At 42.0% G+C, this 20,999-nt stretch overlaps 1 protein-coding gene across 3 annotated transcripts in view; it reads right to left on the bottom strand.

The window, feature by feature from the left end:
• Positions 1 to 956: 956 nt before the first annotated feature.
• Positions 957 to 20,999, bottom strand: part of srgap2 (SLIT-ROBO Rho GTPase activating protein 2) — a 56,805-nt gene continuing 36,762 nt past the window's right edge. For 2 of the 3 annotated variants that reach the window (XM_084928090.1, XM_084928088.1), the window contains exons 4-23: positions 16,048 to 16,110; positions 14,714 to 14,929; positions 14,279 to 14,407; positions 12,727 to 12,948; positions 12,536 to 12,637; positions 12,221 to 12,415; positions 12,017 to 12,101; positions 11,391 to 11,418; positions 11,063 to 11,093; positions 10,318 to 10,378; positions 10,030 to 10,107; positions 9,789 to 9,923; positions 9,598 to 9,703; positions 6,957 to 7,181; positions 6,033 to 6,112; positions 5,506 to 5,704; positions 4,639 to 4,776; positions 4,243 to 4,459; positions 4,035 to 4,145; positions 957 to 3,939 (exon numbers count right to left, since the gene is read on the bottom strand). In XM_084928090.1, the coding sequence (XP_084784216.1) occupies positions 3,409 to 3,939; positions 4,035 to 4,145; positions 4,243 to 4,459; positions 4,639 to 4,776; positions 5,506 to 5,704; positions 6,033 to 6,112; positions 6,957 to 7,181; positions 9,598 to 9,703; positions 9,789 to 9,923; positions 10,030 to 10,107; positions 10,318 to 10,378; positions 11,063 to 11,093; positions 11,391 to 11,418; positions 12,017 to 12,101; positions 12,221 to 12,415; positions 12,536 to 12,637; positions 12,727 to 12,948; positions 14,279 to 14,407; positions 14,714 to 14,929; positions 16,048 to 16,110 (2,952 nt within the window). In that variant the 3' untranslated portion in view covers positions 957 to 3,408. The remainder of the gene's footprint in view (positions 3,940 to 4,034; positions 4,146 to 4,242; positions 4,460 to 4,638; positions 4,777 to 5,505; positions 5,705 to 6,032; positions 6,113 to 6,956; positions 7,182 to 9,597; positions 9,704 to 9,788; positions 9,924 to 10,029; positions 10,108 to 10,317; positions 10,379 to 11,062; positions 11,094 to 11,390; positions 11,419 to 12,016; positions 12,102 to 12,220; positions 12,416 to 12,535; positions 12,638 to 12,726; positions 12,949 to 14,278; positions 14,408 to 14,713; positions 14,930 to 16,047; positions 16,111 to 20,999) is intronic. The other variant, XM_084928089.1, reaches the window with a different exon arrangement.

Below are 20,999 nucleotides of genomic sequence, written 5' to 3'. Positions count from 1 at the left end.
AAAATAAATAAAAAAACTTTGCTACTCTCTTACATAACCATACAATAGTTTTAAGTGTACTTGGTAATGAATGCTCTTATTTATCTCTTATCTAGCATTTTGCTCCTTTCACCACTGACTTCCCCAAAGAATTAGATTAAAATGAAAATTGGCCGCTTAATTTTGCTGTTTGTATGTTTTTAGCACGTTATTAGCAAGTATTAGCATACCATTCGTGTTATGTTTATCCACCTAACACCTTACTGTTACACCATGTACAGCTATCACTGCTGTACATGCTGTAACTATGTACAGCTGTCACTCCTACTACATCACTGCTAGCATTAATCATAATCATCATAGTATCAGATCTGTATTTATAAATGGCATACTAAGGAGGAGTAATGAGATATAAATGATGAGTTAAGCATTTGCTAATGGAAAATATACTGTAGTCAACCGGATTTCCGGAAGGGTTATATAGAAATTACTTATTTTGCAATCGTCTTTATTACTGTGTTATTGTGACTACATCATAATCCATCCAGTCCTTATCAGACCTTTTTAGAATGATGGCAATATGATATTTTTTAATACTTTAATAAAATATTAATAATTGGTGTCCCTGTATAAACATAATATCACCACACAATGCTACATTGCCCCCATTTAATGTTCATATTTGACCAACTCTTCTCCCGTTTCAGTCTTTTCTAATGTTGAAGATATAATAATGCATTCATCCATCTTTCTGTGTGGCACTTTGCAAGTTCTTTGAGAGTTTTGCACGGCTTAAGGGATTTTCTGACTTTCTTAACATTAAATCGATTAAACTCCCCTTTGGACAGCTGTATCTTCGTGCCGTGGATATTTGTTTATTACGTCTTACTAATGCACAATAGTAAGATGTCATAAACAAATAACAGTGGAGAGACATAAAATTGGAAATAACGTTTTAAAGAACGACTTCCTGGAAGTTTCATGTTGTCAATTTATTGTTACAAACAAATCAAGAATCTTTATAGCAAGCAATGTTTATTAAAAAAACAAAACAACAAAAAAACAGATCTACAACAAGAACTACACGTGGAATATTATATAAGGCCTATTTGATTAAACTACTATTGCTATTACTGTACAATATTGTACCAAAAAAAGAGTGTACCTCTGTAATGTACAACATTGTATTTACAAAGTAAATCTGAACACAGGATTCTCCAGTAATACAGAGACAACTATAAATAGATTTGACATTACGGTCTTTTTTTTTGTTTTGTTTTTAAGTTCTGCCATTTTCAAACTGACACAAAAATGCATATGTAACAATATTCAACGCCTACATTATCATCCCCACACAGTTAGTCCACATGCAAGCCAAGTTGTTCAAGTGCACGATGATTGATTTGAGATCAAAAGAGGCTCCCAGTTCCCTTTGGACAGCACAACTGGGACAAAACACACCAACCACCCACATGCATGGTGTGTATGTGCGAGAGTGTTTGTGCCGACAATGTCATTTCATGTTTCTGCACCACAACCACACACACGAACACACATACATGCGCGCACAATCCCTCCAGTTCTCATGATGAGGTAAGAGCAACACAAATACACCAGGTAACACACAATCAGTATACAGTGATTAAAAATAAACCTTAACACTAACAAATCATTACCTGGGAGAGAGAGAGAGCATCCAGGAGTGCACTATGTGCTGGGTAATGTGAGTTTAGCATTTGTTCAACACAGTTACAAAAAAAGGCTTTCTTTCTTGGATCTGGGTGAAGACAACTGGCAAACGAAGACATTTTAAGTATCCCTGTATGCTTTTTATCTGGTGACATTTATACAGTGCATATTTGTTCAGCGCTTAGGCGGCCAGCACTCCAAAACACCGGAGAAGTTTCTGTGTGTCTCCAGGCAGTCGCTGTTGGTTGGCATCCATTTTTGCTTAGGCAAGGGCTGGGTGAGGTGCATACATACTCTGCCAATGCGTGCCTGACACAGGCGCACGCATGTGCATTTACCCAGGTGGCTACAAAACTCCACAATTTACAAATTCTGAGCATAAAAAATCCAACAAAAAAAAAAACCCAAATGAGAATATAAACAAACTTTGCTTAAGAACGTATTCGATGAGGTGGTTGGTTGTGCTTTTATATAAACACACTCAGGAGGATTCTCAGCTCCATGCTTCCAGTTATCATTGTGATTATTAAATATACATACACACTGTTAGAATAATCAAAACTCCTTTTTTTACGGCTATGTTTGAAGGATGTCGTTAAAAGGAGCAAAATGTAGCTCTGTTTGGAGTTGGACTCGGACAGCTGCTGCTGCAGTGGCTGCAGTCAGCGGCCCCCAGCATGCAAGGAAAACCTGAAAGGGGTTTAGCTGCCACAAAACAAAAGCACTGCCACGCACATACGTTTAAAGAAAACGTACGTTTGCATGTACAGTCCAACACTACATAGGAAAATGCTGGGTCTTCAGTGGTCCCCTACACAAAAAACCGAGCTGCAGGAGACGAGCAGCACATAATGCCACAAACTACCAGGGTTTAGCATTTGTATTGCTTTACGTAGACTTAAAATTATTGTTGGCCATGTTATTTTATGCTCCTGTTGTGGTGCGAATACAAAAAAAGAAATATTAAAAAATAAGAATATTTCGAAATGATACTGAACACTGAAGGAAAAAGACAAAGTAAAGCTCTCCATCATATGACTTGCACAGGTATTTGGACCAGTTTTCTTTTCTTCTTTTTTTTCTTTTTTGTTATCATCCCAAAAGTCTGCCTTTAACTCCAGCTTTCCACTTCTGAAGCAGCAGGTCAGTGTGTGAGTTAGAGGTTAGCATTTCACAGTCTGTTCTCTGAAATCTGGTCTGCTAGTCACGGGGTCATTAAAAAGATAAAAACGCTGTCGTGTCTACTATACAAACAACCAAACAAATTTAAAAAACAGTGCTTTTTATTCCTCACATAAATCTGTGTATAAAAGGCAAGTAACACTCTTGCACGCCCACTCAAATGGAATTTCATACAACGCAAACTAGTGTATGCAAGCTCCAGGGCCTGTATGAGTCCACCCTGAGTCCTGCTCCCCTGTACAAGATTTGAAAATCCAGCAAAGTCTGGAATCTCTGTGGTGGCAAGAAGGAAAAAAAAGATAGAAGAAGTGTCTTTTGCTTTATCAGCGATAATTGAGCTGTAGTAAAGCAGAGCTGGCAGGAGAGGGCAGATTAAAAACTTGACACTAAATTGAACATGGCATCATAAGGAACTCATCTGGACTCCAAGAAGTGAATGCTACATGTGAGAATTGGGTTACGGGTCCTATGTGTAACAAGCGAAGTGCTTTTGGCACCTGACAGAAGAGCTGTAAGAATCTTAAGAGTTTGCAAGAATCAGGATTTCCATTTTGGGACTTAAGCAGGGCAAGATTTATCATTAGACTGGGATGGAGGGGGAGGGGGAGGCGTGTGGGGGAGAGAGTGTGTGTGGCCTGCAGGTGGAGGAGGAGGCGTAGGGGGAACAGTGGAGGTTGGGGAGCCCATTGCTGGACTGCCGCTACCTCCTCCACCCTTTGGGAATACCACCGGCTTGGGCCTTGTTGCTGGCGGGCGCGACTCTCTGAAGGAAGATAGGGATGAGGAGTGAGAGGTGGACAAGGAAGGGGACGTGGCAGAGGGCAGGGGGCTCCGTGGCTGGCTCTTGGCAGGGCGGAAGGAGGAGGGCACGTCGCTAGCTGAGGAGGCGCTGCGCTGGAGTGAATGGGCGTGTGAGCCTCCCTCATTGTCCCGCAACAGACGGGAGTGGAGTGGACTAGAGGGCTCTGAAGCTCCTCCTCCGCTTTTCAGCTGCTCCAGGGTGTCCAGCACCACGTCAGGGGTATGTGTATGTTTCGGGGTGCTCTGTCTTTCCAACTTACTGAACTCATTTATGGTTGTTTCAATGTCCTGTAATGAAGGAATCAGACATAAAGTAAACACACACAGACAGAAAGCTGAAATGTTCCAGATGTTTAAACTTGAAGCTGAAATGAAAGCAGTACCTGTGAGAGGGGATCCACCTGGGCTATAACTTCAGGGTCCAGTGGTCTGTGGTTGCTGAAGCTCTTGGAGCGCCCTGCTGTAGTCGTCTTCCGCAACTGTGGACTCTCCACCTAAAAGCGGCACAATGGCCTCAATTAAATGTTTTCCCAGACAGCAATAGTCCAGTCACTCCATGTCTCTATACAAAAGGAGATCCAGTTACAGTACCTTGGTCTTGAGTGAGGAGTGGCGAGTAACTGAGTTGAGGATGCTATGAGCGCTCACGGGTCGCTTGTCCCCGGTTTCTTTTACAAGAGCGCCGCCAACAGGAAGAGAAGCGGTCCTCACTCCTCCTCCCCCGCCTCCGCTGGTTCCTGGACTTGTGCTGTCGCTCTCTGAGCGGAACGTTCTTCTGATGTTCCCGGGCTCCGGCCGTTTCCTCAGCCTGAATAACACAAATGTTTTACTCATTTCTTTTCTATACTATTGTGAATCATTAGGAAATGTTCAGGGAGCTAATGGAAAAACAATCTGAAAAGAATAAAACCACACACGACTAATGTCACGAACTGACATCTGACTGAAACATATATATTATGAGACGTATCTGCACACGATACACACTTGTTCAGGTTGGCCAGATAGATGTCAGCTACATGAGCTCCTGTAGGAGAGGCAGCACTGACTCGAGTGGGTACTCTATCCTCCAGCAGATCCCTGCTGTCCAAGTCCGGCTTTGGACTTCCTCGCCCCACATCAGACCTGGAGGGAAAAAAAAAAAATGCAGCAAAATCGCGTTACTCCTGCTCTGCCTCTGCCTTGCATCAAACCTACAAAGCAGAGAATATAACGCACACTGACACATCTGCAAGAAAAAGCTTATTTTAAAGCTATATAGCAGCTGCTCTTTACTTCCACGCGAACCACGAGCAGTCAAAAAAAAAACAGTCTTAGCTGCATTAAATAAATAATAGAAATCTGCCTTGACCTACTCTTACATTTATACTTGTACAAAAGAAATAAGGTATTTCTCTATATAAATCCCAGATCTCATTGTAGTCATTTGCAATGCAGTTGCAGAACAGTTAGCAACAGCAAAGTGAACATGAGGTTCAGATTTTTGTGCTTGGGTAGCAGGGAGGGAAAATCCTTACACTAACGCAACAAGCCACTCTGCATGCTTGTATATACAAGAGGCTAAGCTGAAGAGGAAATTGATCTGCTATGATATGCAGTCTGTATGACTGCACTTCCTTAGCAACGGGGATTTCCACTGGACTAGTTTCTGTATTTACTCGTGGTCAGTGTTTGACATCATTCCAGTTTATGCTTTTGACAGAGGCCTCTTTGTTCTCTGGGTAAAATATTATTATAACCAACATTCATATCAGACAAAAATTTTAAAGTAACATCTAATTTAATAAATACAAAAGTCAGCCTCTTAAAATGTATGACGCTTATATTAAGATTAATTACTAGAACAGATCTTACGTGTCTTGGACCACAATATACTGGTGTGGCACCAGTCCATCCACTCCATTGTGTCGTCCCTCCCACCAGTCATCAGAGGCTCGGTGGTACAGAAGCAGAGAGGCACCTTTCTTGAATGACAGCTCCCGACCGGTCCGGCCTGTATAATCAAACCTAGCGATGGCTTCGATTGGATCAGACTCTGAAACAGCCAAGGAGCCTGAGATTCAGAGAACGGCGGAGAGACACGGGACGTGGCAGAGGAGCGGAGGAGCCGCAAAAAATGAGGGAACAGAGAGGTGTAGGAGAGAGGAAGCCTGATTAGCGCATGGCAGGTTAGTGCTGTTTCATTCAGTGACTGCAATCACGTTAAAAATTGCTGCGCAATAACAAAACAGATTAATGGGAGCAAGACGTGAGCTTGCACAAAAAAATTTAAGCCACAGTAAATGGTTAGGAAAGCATGAGATCTCCTAAACTAATGAAAAACAAGCCAGTATATAAAAAGTACATACAGTGCATGTAGTTAGTTTTGTATGGTTACTTACCATCTTCGCTGTTATGGCTGACAGAGACAGTGTCAGGTGCTGGCTCTTCCACAAGAGGGGGCTCACAGTGTTGACTGTCACTACAGTAAATGGAGGGCAGCAGGAGTTAGAGGATGCCATACTTCTCTGATAACTCACAATCTGAGCTCAAAATCCTGCACCAAGTTATAACTGCAGACCAAGTTGTGGTCTGCAGTTATATAGAGCCTTTTAAGGTTAGACAGGTTCTACATAGTGTTTAACGTGGTGTTCACCCAATCTGAGCTGCCTGCCATCAAAAACAAATTAGAGTTTTGGAAGGTTGGTGAATTGAATGTAACAGAAAAACACAGACTGCTGGAATTTCTTTGTCATTTGCAGGGATTGTATAAGATGTTTAAAATATTGAAATGAAACAATCGACTACCCTGTGGATATATTTTCTGAAGCGATATGACACAAACTCACAGAATCATTCTGGTCGATTCAAATAAAGTTAGCATATGCTAGCGTGAATGTAGTCACCATACTTTGTGTGACATACAGTCTGTACAACCGGAATGACTGCCAGCAATCATAATAACTGGTGCCCGGGCTTGTCATTATAGTAAAACTGAAAGTAACCATTGTGTGCATTGTGGTGTGTGAGTGTGTACACGCTGTGCTCTGTGGTTAGGCGGGGCTTTAATCTTTAGTGTGACAGAGGGTAAGCTGATCCTCGTGGCCCCTTACCCAGAGTAGGGCAGACAAGCTGAGCCTCCATCACTCCCCAGCAGCCTCTAAATCAACCCCCACTCCCCATTTCTGGCCTACTCATCATCTCTAAGTCCCTTCTACAGCAGTTTGAAAAAACAATTGGAAGATATATCCAGTTAGCTTCAAGAAGCTTTAGCAATTTAAGTTTCATCCCATTGTGATTTGTGGGGTTTCTTCCCCAAGCCTCACCAGAAGTCATCTCCAACTCCAGGAATAGTGTAGATGGGGCCTTGCAGGTCTTGCGGTCCAGGAAAGATGGTGTCATGGTGGATGATGATAGTTTTAATGAGTTCGTTGACATGGGCCTGGCAAGAAACCTGGTCATGACCCTCTGGGACAGACATCAGGGTGGGGCCAAAACAGATTGCCAGGTTGTAGGGGTCCATCATGTTTTCCTCGCTGTACTGAGACAGGCTGGGCAGAAGAGAAAGCAGAGTCTCAACATATAAACCCAAACAACCATGACAAGTCATTTATAACCTGGTGATGGAGAGACTCCGGTGATGTGTGTGCGCGTTTCAGTGAGTGAGAAGAAGCAGGAGTTTAGGGGGTGACTGTAAATCACTCACGTAAAAGAAACTCCCCTTCTCCACATGAGCTGTCTGGGACCACTTGGTTTACCCATGAGTCTCAAATGTCACGTCTCCCACACCATATTGCTTTTTACCCTTTCTTCCTTTAACTGAAGGGTTTTGTCACGGCTTTTAAGGACGGACTGGACAGAATGGATTGCGTCTCTGCGTGCCGTACATGCACTCAGACAGTTTTTTTTGTGGTCTTGCTCTTAGTTTAATATTTCTTTGAACTGATACAAGATTAGTACCTTTGTTAAAAAAAAAGCTTTTTTGTTTGCCCTTCACTTTTTTTTTTAAAGAGATTGGATTTTTGGCTAGTGTGATGAAACTGAGTCCATTTCAGAATATTGAACTACTAAAATAAACTCAATGGAGGAAATTAATTAATTTCACAGAGAGGAAAGCTTACAGTTTCTTGAGTAATAAAGGGCTTGTTATAGTTTCTTTTATGGACTTTTATGACCCCGAACTTGACTTTCCATGAAAGTTGAAGGATGTTTTGATTCTGTGTGAGATGGCCATATAAAATCGGATGTTTACCAAATAATCAAGTGACTATAGGTCAGAGGTTCCCAAAGTGTGGGGCCCGCAAAAAAAAAAAAAAAAAAAGAACCCTTGGACACTGCTAGCATCATTGACAGTTTTTTGACGGGGCTCCCACACAAACGCAAAGCTGGAGATGAAGCATCGCCAAATATGTTTCCAAACCAACTTCATTCCAAGCCAAAGACTAGAAAATATGGTGAAGCACATCTTCCCTTTGGTTTCACCTGCACAAGTGCCGAGGTACGTCTCTGCAACAGAATTAGTTTCCCTTTGTCGGGAGCAGTGCTGGGCTCTCCAAATCACGGACAAACAGGATCCCACATTCTTGATTTTTAGTTCACAAACACTTCTTGTAATGTTTAACTACTCCTGACATTTTGGAGATGTTAGCTCTTTATACAGTAAAGTTACAGTGGGATACAAATAATATCAGGCTGATCCTGCCACGATTTGTCCCCCGGTTCAAATCACGGACAAACAGTATCTCACAGTTGTTTATGTTTTTGAACCCATTTTGCACAGAGAGGCATTTTTTGAGAAATGTATTGATAGCAATGTTGAATATTATTACACAGGAAAAAAACAACTACACGTAAAATAATCACACCGCAACGCCTCTGCCTTTCTAAATGGAGGGACAGTAACTGCGTGTGTGTATGTAAGCGTGTAAAACCTGCAGATAGTCAGATTAACAGTATTTTGTCTCTACCTGCCATTCTGCAATTCATCTCATGTAAACAATAACGTGGCGCACAGCGTGACGTGAAAAAAGGCACATACCTTTAACGTTGCGTGACGAACTCTGTATTCCTCGTGCACACGTAAAAGCAAAAAAAGGAGTTTTAAAAAAAATCTCAGTTTTCGGTGATTTGAAACGCCGTTTACGTGTGGACGAAACAGCTGCGTTTTCAAAAATACCCGTGTAGGTGTGGACGTAGCGTAAAAGAGTTAGTAGTTTATTTTCTTACTACCTGTAATTTATTGCAGTTTACTTGTATTTGCTTAATTGTTTACTAAATGTTTGAGGTGTGAAATAAACCGCAATGAAGTTTGAAAACAAAATATGGGTGTGTGTGGTTGGAGGATGTGTTTGTGCGTGTGGGGGGGGAAACATTTTTCTTGTAAAACAAAAGGGGGCCCAGCAAAAAAGTTTGGGAACCACTGCTATAGGTCAAGTGGATCAGAATAGTGCTGCTTATAGTGACTTTTACACATGGTTAAGCAAGTTTTAGATTTTATGTAGTGGATATTGTTTTTAACCATACTTCCTTTAGACTTCTGCTCTGTGGACTCTTTCTACATTGATTGATACGGAAAGTATATTTCTTCATGAATGAAGATTCAGTGAATTACTTACATTTTTATACATACATTTTGAACTCTGTCCAAATCAACAGTTTGATGACATTTAATTATTAGCAGTAGCTCTGTGATATGTTTGCATGCCTACTTTTGTGCTGTTTGTTTTAAGATTAGTGTATCCACTGTTCCTACTGTGTCAAAGAGCAGGAGCAGGTAATGTGCGACACAGGAAGTGAAAACACCTGAATTCAAAGATTAAAAGGTGTGGCCCAGTATGTTTCCCAACAAAGCGTTACACTAGACTGTGCTACCACATTAGTACACACCATCTATGTTCAAAATTGTAGTTAGTGATACATCTATAGCTTAATCCCAAACATCTGGCCTCTGAGCGCTCTGGTACTCACTGGTTGAGGAAGGCAAAAAGGTATCTCATGATGATGAGGGTTTTACTTGGTAGGGACTGCAGAACCTTCTTAATATGAACTGCCCGCTCTGTGAGGCTCTCCATTGCTGAAAATGAAAATGAACCCCCATGAGATTACTCACACTCTCAAATTCATAAACACACAAACAGGCAAAAGGAAGTAACACTTACAGACACAGGATATGAGGTCATGGAAGACTTCTTTAGGGAAGAGGGCGTGATCCAGGCCTCTAAAGTAAAGCTTGAGCACACCAGCAATTGAGTCCATGTCATGGTCATTTTGGTCCCCTGCGAGCGGGTCCTCACCTACACCGGATGAGAAGAGGAGGGACCGTGGGACACAACGGATAATAACGCGCTAGATAAACACAACAGAGGGGAAATGCTTGTTTTTCCTGCAGGACAGTGTTACCTCTCTCAAAAGCATTCTTGATGTCATTGACTTCCACTTGTGAGCCTGACACTCTGAAGATTCCCTCATGCTGCAGACCTACACACATACACAACCACACACAAGTCAATATCAATTCCCTTGTTTAATTTCAGAGATTCACAAATCTGAAATTAGAGGGAAGAATTCTGATACATTTTTTCCAGCTCAAAGAGATCCAGAACCAATCGCATTTGTAGTAGTTTAACCAATCAGCAGACAGAAAAAAGCTGATCCTAAACCTATCACTTCACCGCAGAATTTCCTCACCATGGCGACTGATGAAGCGGATGCAGCTCTCAACCATCAGGGGAATGGTTTCGCCCGACTCCTGCAATAAGAGGGAAAAGAGTTACTCCTGTCAGAGGACAAAAACGGCACATTTCTTTCTTCTGACATGTCTGCAAATGCACATGCATGGGTGCACACATTTAGAAGGAACGGGTATCAGACATGGGGGAAGGACAGTGGGCACTGGGTTCCCAGCTGTTGCTAGGAGACGGCACCTTTTCCTTTTCCCTTTGTTTGTTTGGGGATTCCAAAAAAATCTCTGGCAGTGAGTCCAAGGAATCCATATTAGACAGTAGATGCTCAGAATATAAAGATATTTCATCACAGTTACTTTTTTTTTTTTGTTTTTTTTTAGATATAATTTAAAATTGACAATTACTGGGATTACATTTTAAGCCAGCGCTTAAAACGAACACAACCACAAGGGGGAGCTACAAACACCAGATTCTCTCATGAAAAGGTTGCCTGCTGATCAGCTACTACAGATGCAACTGTAGAAGCAGACATGTACGTTTGTGCATTGTTATATCGGGTTACATTAAAATGAGTAATACGATACAAATAATAGGTACAAATTCACCCTATGGGAGGAGGATGTTGTGAGAAATCACGTGGCCTGAGTTAAAAACAAAGCTGCAGTGGCTCTGACTGAGAAGCTACCCAGCCACACACACCCACACACACACACACACACACACACACAAAACGCTCAAAAAATAATTACCTGCTTCCGTACTGTTGAGTTTCTCCGTCCGCTACGCAGCAGAGAGAGAAAAGGGAAAAAAAAGAGCGGCACTCTGTCATTATGTCTCCAGAGAAAGTCTATTTATACTCCCAACTCTGGTAATACTCTATTTGTATACACAGACACACATGGACATGTGTTGAGGATATCTATAAACACTGACAAGGAAAATAATAACCCTGCCTGCCAAGAAATCAGGCTATAACACGGCTTTGGTAAATATGTGTGTGAATATATGTGTGTGTGTGCGCATGTGTGGGTCCCTATATGTGTATATTAGCATATTTCCTTCCAACGCCACACCTACCTGGCAAGGCAACAGTCAGTCTTCTGACCTAAAATAGGGAGAAGCAGGAAGGAAAAGGGGATGGGGGGGTGGAGTGGGGTAAAGGGAGTTATGACAGAGAAGAGAGAGATAGGCAGTTATAGCAGAAACAGGACACATGAGGAAATTTGTCTGATGGAACAGAAAAAAAAGAGAAACACACTTCCCACTTTTAGCTTTACACACACACACACACACACACACACAACTCAGGAGGGGTTCTCCCACAACGCTGTGAACTGGATGGCACTTTCAGCCCACTGTTACACCTTCCCCACACACAAACTAAGTTAAGCAAACAGCTGCATCCACATATGGTCACTGTCACTTTGACCTACCCCTGCCCTCTGTCACACACACTGAACGTGTGGATATTAGATATATTAAAGTGATTCTGCTTCCCTGCATTGCTCACTGATGCGCCCCACTGCACCACTCATCTCTCAGATTTGTTCGCTGTTTAGCCTCTGGGCATCAGACTGTTCATGAATCCTGAATCCTGCTCAGTCCCACTGGAGGACTCCCAGCACGTAAACACTCACCCAGATGGGAAGGAAAAAAGATCAACTTCTAAAAGATATGAAGGACATTCTGGCAGTCATACTCACCCTCTCCTAGGGTCTTCTTGATGAGGTCATGCTTGGCCTCCAGCTTGGTGATCAGGTTCCTGCCTTCCAGAAACTCCTTCAGCTTCTACAATAGCACACATGATGAAGTTACAGTTTGTGCAGATTATCCTTTCCAGCCAACACAAATGAACATTAATGACCAGAGTCATTGCTAGATAAATGATAGCATTAATTGGAACTGACTGTGAAGTAAAACTGCTCCGTCTCCTGCTGATTGGCCCGTCGCTTGGCCAGGCTGGGTTTGCTGAGATAGGATTCACAAGTGGATTTGACTGACTCCATGCTGTTGCTGTGCTGGAAGCACTCAGAGACATCATAGTCCTCCACAGTCACCATGTCTTGAATGGTGGACAGAGTAGCCTCCATGGTTTTCTTCACCTGAATGGCAGCAAGGCAGAATGATATAAAACAGGCTGGGATTAACAGGCAGCGCAGGTGGAAAGTGTGGGAGGCTAAATTTATAAATAAAACGAGAAGAAGAAAAGAAACATGCCCGACCTCATCATTCTCAATCTTAAGCGTGGAGAGGCGGGATTGCAGCTGCTGACACCTCTGGATCAGGTCGCTTTCAAGCGGCGACTGTGCACACATCACTCCCATCTATAAATGAAAAAAATGAAAACTAAACATATTAGAACAATCACATTTATACACTTACTCTAACACACAAACGAGCAACGGGACTCTACCGTGTCTCCCATGTGGGACTGAAAGTCAAAGCGAGCTGGTGGGCAGAAGACATTGTTGTAGGTCTCCATCAGTTTCTGTTTGTCCCCATTGGCTTCAAGACTCTCTGTGGCTCCCTCTAGAGCACCAAGCCCTGTTTGTTTGGATGTTTCCACATTCTGTTCAGCAGACAAGTAGGTCCTCAGCGCTCGGTGGAGGCTGGCATGGTAGCCCAGGTCACAGCACTATCACACATGCAGACATATGGTATGAATAAACATTATTGGTTAAAAAAAAAAAACCCACTCTCTTTAACTTTGTAATTTTTATAGTTTTGCCCCTTTGTTCTGCAATTTATTCATTTATTCAGAGGCACATGGGAAATGTTTTGAGAGAAAGCCAGAAACAGACCAGAAACACTGAATTAACATGGTATATGACAGTGTCACTAGACTTCTCCCACACACTGCTGACCTGTATTTTTATGTCAGCGTCAATTATCAAATACATGTGGAAAGTGCTGTACGATCAATATCGTCTTACTACAATAATCGTAGTCTACCCTAACTTCTCTTTAATGGTATTCATTCAAAATATATTTAAAAAAGGCTATTACAAAGAACCGGTTTAAACCTGACCCTCGAAGTCTTAAACAATGAATGAACATTGTGATATTGGAGAGGAGGAATATCTTGCTAAAAGAAAAAAGAAGTGCTGATAATAATATTGGTTCTGCTGTTTTACCATAGCATATGTCCCTGTCTCTGTACCTGCTACTATTAAGTGATTTCATGGTTATTTATCATGAAGTACCATAAAGATGTGTCATTTTTAAAATATAAAACTGGATATAATCTAATACCTAAAGGTGTCGTAGCTTACTTACAGGATGAATAAATACAGAAAAAAGGCTGAATACATGCTGAGATAAGTATCCTCTTTTCCAGCAACAGGAAGCTGTCCAGTGCCATCAGGGCCGCTGGAGCTTTCTGTGACACTCAGGTCATGAGCCTGTTTCGCTGCCCTTTCAGGTCACCCTTGCAGAAACTGTTTATGCATACACATGAATAATTGCATGATTACTGCTTCCTTAATTTACTTCACAGGCATGATAGGAACACTGTCTCCAGCTGGTACCTGCTTGCTGGTTCCAAGCAAAATTATACACAATTTTTAAACTAAAACGAAACAAAAAAAACCTGTAAAAAAACAAACAAACAAATAAATAGAACTGATGTATTGCTACATGCCACCTCCTACCTAGTTAAGTGTTGCTTGTCCAGACACGTGTCAGTTTCTTCAGAAATGAAACGTGCTGATGACTGCTTCGTTATTTCAACAGGCCATGACGCGTTATAATCAAGCAGAGAATTAACAGCTTCCGTGCAATCTAGATTTTTTTCTTTTTGCCTCTGGCTGTCAATGGAGAGGCACAATAAACCCTGTGTTATGCACTTGGGAAGCATAAGGACTTAAGAAGAGGGACAGTACTGAGGCTAATGTGAAGAGACTGACCGAGGAGCCACCGCTGGCTCAAACGCAGACACAACAACAACGCGGTGCGCTTATACTCACATCAATGATGTCAGAGAGGTCATGGATGTAATATTTGAAGACGCAGCTGTTGGTGGCCTCGAGGGCGAGCAGGTACTCATTTCTGGCTTTGATGGCCTTCAGTCTGTTCTCTGTGTACTTAGCTTGCCTCTGATAAGAGAGGAAAGAAGAATAGGGACAGAATGAGAGAAGGAAGAGAGAGGGTTAATATGTGTTTCAGTGTAACGTCTCAGTATTGATTGCCGGTAATAAGAAGAGGGGAACCGTGCTGGTGTGACAGGCTCCAGTAATAATAAACAGGGTTAGCAATAAGCCAAGCGTGCACTTATAAATCATTCATGAGACACAAACATAGATCTGTCTGACAACAGGTGGGGAGCCCAGAAACAGCCGTCATCTATCTGCTCGCTCCCCTCGATTTGCCCTCCCCCCTTAATCCCACGCAGGCTTGCTCACCTTCTCCTTCATCTTCTCGATTTTTTTGACGCTGGAACGCCGGACGGGTTTCTCGTCCATCTTTATGCTGGCCAGGGTGTCTGGGGAGCGCGGCGTTTGGCGGTCATCCTGTCGACCAGAGCGCCCCATCTGCTTCTCCTCCTGCTTCTCTGCCTCCTTGAGCTTGGACTCAGCATTGATGCTGTCAGTGTTGTACATGTGGTATGTCTTCATCACCTGGAAACAAGGGTCGAGATTTGTAGACAAACACAGATGTGTGTCTCTTCGCTCACTTCTGGCTCCGTATCAAAAGCGGGCCTTTTGCCAGTGAGCAAGCGAAGCACCAAAGCTCAGTGCACACACAGCTCAAAACACCAACTGGCTCTCTTTTTTGGATAAACCTCGAGCAATGGCTGGCTTCAAAATATTGAAGAGAACGCGTCACAGCACCGTGCTGGACAGCAGAGGGGTGTGGTACGAGTTTACCGTGAAGAGTTAAACACGTGAAACGAGAGCGTGTGCAGCGTCAGCCTTATTCAAGCGACCACCACTAGAGCCATCATTATGCTGTTCTGCTCAAACCCTCCAGCAACACTGCAGACAGACACACTGGTTTGTCTATGAGCAAGCATGTGAGCGTCACTCAAACCAGATCTATTCCTATCTCTTACTATAGACTATAATTACAGTGCAAAAGTTGCTTTTATGGGCCTGGCTGAGCCTTAGCTGAAGCTTTAAGCTGTAGTAGAAAACCCACACACGCAGACAGTGAAACACACTCAGACTGCTTTAGTGCTTTTGGCAGTAGCATGAAAATGTGGAACCAGACTCGTGATGGTGGAAGAAGACAGTGAGTTTTGGCATTTATAATGTTTAACACGATCACCATTTAGCTTTGGCACATCCGCTAATTAGCTTTAAAAACAGGGCACAGTTGAATTTGATGTCATTAGTTTTGCAGGCATTTTGGTGGTGAACCAAAGGAGTAGATCGAGCAAAATATTAAATATGAATGTGACGATACTGCTAACTAAAAACTTTAGGGGCCCTGAAGGTACCATAAAGCTGATGACTGCAAGAAATGCTGCTCAAATTCACACCTGCTGGTCGTACTCCACAGAACGTAAGGAAATGACTGAGGTGACTGTAGTTAAACTGTTTACTTTCTTATGAGCTCATATTTGTCTAAATACACTGTGAAAAAAGGTAAAAGAAAGCAGTTTTAGTGTCTGCTAACACCTACCCATAGCACAACAAGGGCAGGGCTCTTTCTCATTGTTCTGTATGAAATGCAGGCGATCGTGAGACAAAATTATAATCTTGCTTGTGACTGTAATAAAAAGGGTTTTCCTTACCGAGTAAAGCTCATTTAGAACTTTCAACAGGTCTTCTTGCAGCTGTAAGCCAACCTCTTTGCTCTGATGAGACAGAGAAAGAGACAAACAGAGAACACATGTGGTGAAACAGTCCCAACCATTGACACAGTGTTATAACTTGCAGCTTCTAAGGGCTGTCCGCTGATGGGGTCCCACTATACCCACTCAGCCATGTGGTCAATCAATAAATCAAGAGTAGATTATCTGGCCAAACAGCAGTGGAGAAGTGTCTAATCCAGACAAATGAGTGAGGCGGTAATGGTCCCGATGGATGTGGAGCTACAGATACTGATCTCTACATGATGGCCGAGATGGCGAGAGGACAAAAGAGCTAGGGACAGGGTGGGATGATGAAGTGGCAAAAGACAGAAAAAGAAACAAGAGAGGGAGGACAGAGAGTAATACAGGCGCTACCATTCTCCAGACATAACTGCCAGGAGCCACTACTGACTGATGACTTCACAGCAGCCCACAGATGAGTAGACTCCACACACATTAGTGCACACACATGAATAAACACACACATCCATTCAGAGCCCTTCTCAACATTTCTATGTTAGGACTTTGCTAATCTGCTAAAAGGGCACCATCCAGACTTGGGTTTAATATTATCACAAACCGAAGCATAAAATTTTAAAATCACTCAGTATCACAGATTTGCCTCAGGATAGCGCCTGTCCCAAAAAACAGGAAGAGCAACAGACAAAGGATACCTCTGTCTGACCGGCAACACATGCTTTGTGTGTTCAGAATGGATCCATATGGAAAATGTACAGTGTAAACATAAAAGGTAGGACCTTGGTAGGACCAAAATGATAACTGGTGACAGGTAAAAGAAGAGCAACCGATTGAACAATAAAGAGAAAATATTATCATCAGGTTTAGATCAGGGGTGCCAAACATAGGGACCGCGGGCCAAAATCAGCCCGACAAAGACTACAATCCAGGCCACTGGAAGGCTGGAAAAGGAGGGCATACATTTTGGGTTTTTTAACTGTATTTCCTATTGAGAAAGACCTTCCCAAAGGCCATTCAGAGAATTAAATGATAGAAATGTTCCCGTTTGTCATCACATTTTTCTTTATCAAATTTTGATTAAAAAAAGAAAAGAAAAGAAGAACATTTCCTGTGAATTAGGGCAGGGCGATATGGCCAAAAATATATATCACGATATATATTTGAAAATTTGCTATAACGATATAACTGACGATATAATTTCTGCGAGACAAAATACAACTCCACAACTTTACTAGCGCAAAAAAACCCCCATCCATTTATTATACTTAAACAAGCAGCTGTTTTTTTTTAATGTGCATTAAAGCTATATAAACATTTAACAGTGTAAAAGTAAATTCCTTGCTGAAAGTTTAACCAAAAGGCATTTCCAGTAGAAATGGGCTGACATATCCTGAGCATAACCATGTATAATATCCAGTGAAGTTAAAAAGAGGTGCTTTGCTACATTAAACTGCAGTGTGCCAAATAAAAAAGTCAAATATGTATTTTTCGGACCATAAGGTGCACGGGATTATAAGGCACATTAAGCGAAACAAAGCAGTCAGATAAATCAAACTTTATTCAACTCATTCGTCTTGCTTCCTCCACTTCTGTACCATTGATTCATTAATGCTGTATTCTATCACAGCTGCTCTATTCCTATGTTGTTGCAGTATATTAATGACTAACCTCGTATTGTGGATGGATTATCTCAGTTGTTCTCCTGACTGAAGTTTGGTCCGTTTACAGCATCCTGCCATGCAATTGCATTTGTCTCTAACCATCAGGAACCTTCACGTTAACTTTTATCAAGTGGAAAAGTGTTAGGGTTCATCCTCCAGCTTCACTGTTTATGTTATGCTAACATAGCTGTGTCGCTAGCGATCACGTAGCACATCATTAAATACCAGCTAGCCCAACTTCAGTAACCCTACAAACGTCACTGCTGTGTAGCTTCCTGTCTTCATTTATGTTGGAAGTGATAGCAGAGCTGTACGTTTGATTTTTTTTTTTCAGGAATCTCTCAGTCAGAACATGCTATATCATGCTTAGGTAACTAGCGAGCTAACCTCCGCTAACTTCTAACTCCGTTAAATGTAATGGATTCTGTTTTCACGGATGCCTGTATGTTAAACATCATAGTTACACCTGGTAAAGCAGCAACGCTGATCGTTTTATTAAAGATGGAAGAATTTAGACAGTTTTTAACTCTCAGTAATGTTCGTTTGACTTCGGGACCTTAAAGGACGGAGTTTAGGATCCAGATTACGCCCAGATTTACGAGCACCTTAGTCCGACAAATACGTCAATAACGACGCCCGCTTGCATGTTCTACAAAAATAATGTGCTTTGTTGTGTATCTGACGGACAAACACCAAACCAGTTAAGTTGCACCATTTTTACAAACTAATTCTGGTTCATCCGTCTCACTCAACAATCTGCTTTCCTCATTCTCCGTTACCGCCGTGCTTTTTCGGCACTGCGCATGCGCGTTTTACCCATATTTTATCGCGATATTTCATTTTCTTATCGTTGCCTAGCATTGTTGCACTTCCTTTTCTTGTATTAAGATATCTATGGGGTGTAATGTGTAGTCAAACATCTTTATACTGACAGAAAAAGGAAAATCTCTCGTCCGACCCACTTAAGATCAAAGTGGCTCAAGACGTAAAATGTATTTGACATCCCTGGGTTAGATTTTAAGGCCTAAACAGAGTCATGGAGGCATATGTCTGTGGTGCCATGACAGGAAACTGCCCTGGAATTTGCTGATTTCTTTTCAAATCTCAATATGAATAGGAAAGGGCTCATGCTTCTCGCTGTATTAAGAGTAATGAGCATAGTCAGACTGTTTCAGAATGATGAAGGGCCACTTTTTCCCATTTTGAATTTTGTACATCATCAAAACCACCTTCAGATCTGTTTAGGTTAGAATTAATTCAAGTCAAGTTCCAAATTGTTGAGATGGGATCAAATAAAAGAGTTTTACTTAGAATTATGCTTAGAAGACTTTAAGTACCTTAAAAACAAAAAGTTAGAATAATCAATTCGGATGAAACAAAGGCATGAATTATTGTCTGAGACAGCCAACACCAGAAAAGACATTTTTAAGTCTTTGTGATATCTTTGATAAGCTGATCCGAAGAAAGAGTACAATAACTGCCGACAAAAATCTTTCTGTCAGTTCTTGCTCTTGATCATTTTAGTTTTATCAGAATTCGGAAGCAGAAAAGATTGCATCAAACAGTTTTTCCCAGCAGACACGCAGACCTATTTTAGAGTGACAAGAAGACACTGGAGTGTGATACATTATCAATATTTGGTATTTCAAGACAGTCCCACAATTTCCCATCTTTTATGCAACATATTAAACATTTGGTAGCAAATGTGGGCAGCATGGCGGTGTAGCTGTTAGCATTGCTAGCACTGGCCGGCTGGGGCCTTTCTGTGGGGAGTTTAGATGTTCTTCCTGTGCCTGTGTGGATTGTCTCCGGGTACTAAGGCTCCCTCCCACAATCCAGAGACATGCATGTAAGGTCAAGCAGTAATTCTAAACTGAGGAGTTGTAATTGTGAGCAAGAGTAATTGTTTGTCTCTCCCTGTGACAGAGGTGCGACCTGTCCAAGTGGGTATCCCAGCCTTTTAATCAGTTTGGAGTAGGCTCCAGTGCGCCCTCGTGGACCTGATTTAGATAAGAAAAGGATGATTGATGGATGGATGCAATGGCAGCTGAAAATATGGAAATCGTGTTGTTGTTTTCTCTTTCTTTTGTGATTTTCTACTTTTTCTAAATTCATAATTGTTTCTGCAGAAAAAAAAAGAAACCGAAAAGGCCAAAAAGACCATTGCATTCCATTGTGACATAGTCACTGTAGCTCGGACTGGTGATTGAATGACATGAAATTATGCTGACAGGGTTCAGAACACACTCAACACAAACTCACACATGAGCTTCCTCTTTTGATATACTTCAATTGCATTGCAGCCTCTTGCAGATATGCTTCAGAGCATGTGTGCCTTCTGTAAAACGTGGTATGTACCTCTGTGATAATCTAGTCGTGGGAGTAATAGGTCAGATTGATTGCCACTGGAACTCATAGAAATAAGGAAACCAATATCTGACACATTAACTGAATAATATCCCTTTCACTATTGGAAGTGTTTGCAGTGGTTACGATATGTGTGCACACAGATTTACACATAATGCAAATCTGTGTACACAAACTGGCTTCAATGGTGAGAGACAGCAGCAGATAGGGAGGGGGAAATGAAAGGAGGAGAGAAATAGGACAGTGAAAGTAACAAAAAAAAGAAGAGGAATGCAGACTGAAAGAAAAAGCAGAGCATGTTGAACATCTGTCTTCTCCTGGATGAGGGCGCAAAAAGGAGCAGAGAAGGCTCGGAGGCTTACAGGTCAGCGAAAACAAAAAAGGGTTAAGGGTGGGAGGTTTGAAGGTGGTATATGAAAAAGACAAGGCGAGGCGTGTAGGGGATCAGATATCATAATGTCGAACCTATTTGACATCATTACACGGGACAAAAAAGTCAGGAACAGAGGGGATAAAGTGGTACGGAAGGAGATTTAGGATAGCACGGCAGACAAAAGAGGTAACAGGTTAACTGTAGTTTTCCTGCCCTCTAAAGAGGTGCACATTAGGTGACAAAGCCCAGACCACAGCCAATCAAAAAGCAATAGTCATGGCTGAGCTCTCCTGCCGTGGATGTCGACCTTTGAACTTCCTGTTTTGCCTGTGGTCGCCTACTTTACACTCTACAGGGACTACAAAGCAGAAACTAGCAACAGCTTCATTAGTCCTGATGTTTGTGGCTTAGGTGGAGATTGTGTACGTGTTAATAGTGCAGCTTGATTCATTATTGCTTCCTGTTGGCCAGTGACTAAAATCTCACACACTCCCACTCTATTTCAAGAGCCT

Source organism: Perissodus microlepis, chromosome 5 (assembly GCF_051167445.1).
Source record: "Perissodus microlepis isolate ML-2025 ecotype Zambia chromosome 5, ASM5116744v1, whole genome shotgun sequence".
Taxonomy (NCBI): domain Eukaryota; kingdom Metazoa; phylum Chordata; class Actinopteri; order Cichliformes; family Cichlidae; genus Perissodus; species Perissodus microlepis.
Note: the sequence above shows the minus strand (reverse complement) of the source record. Positions and strands in the feature narration are given on the sequence as shown.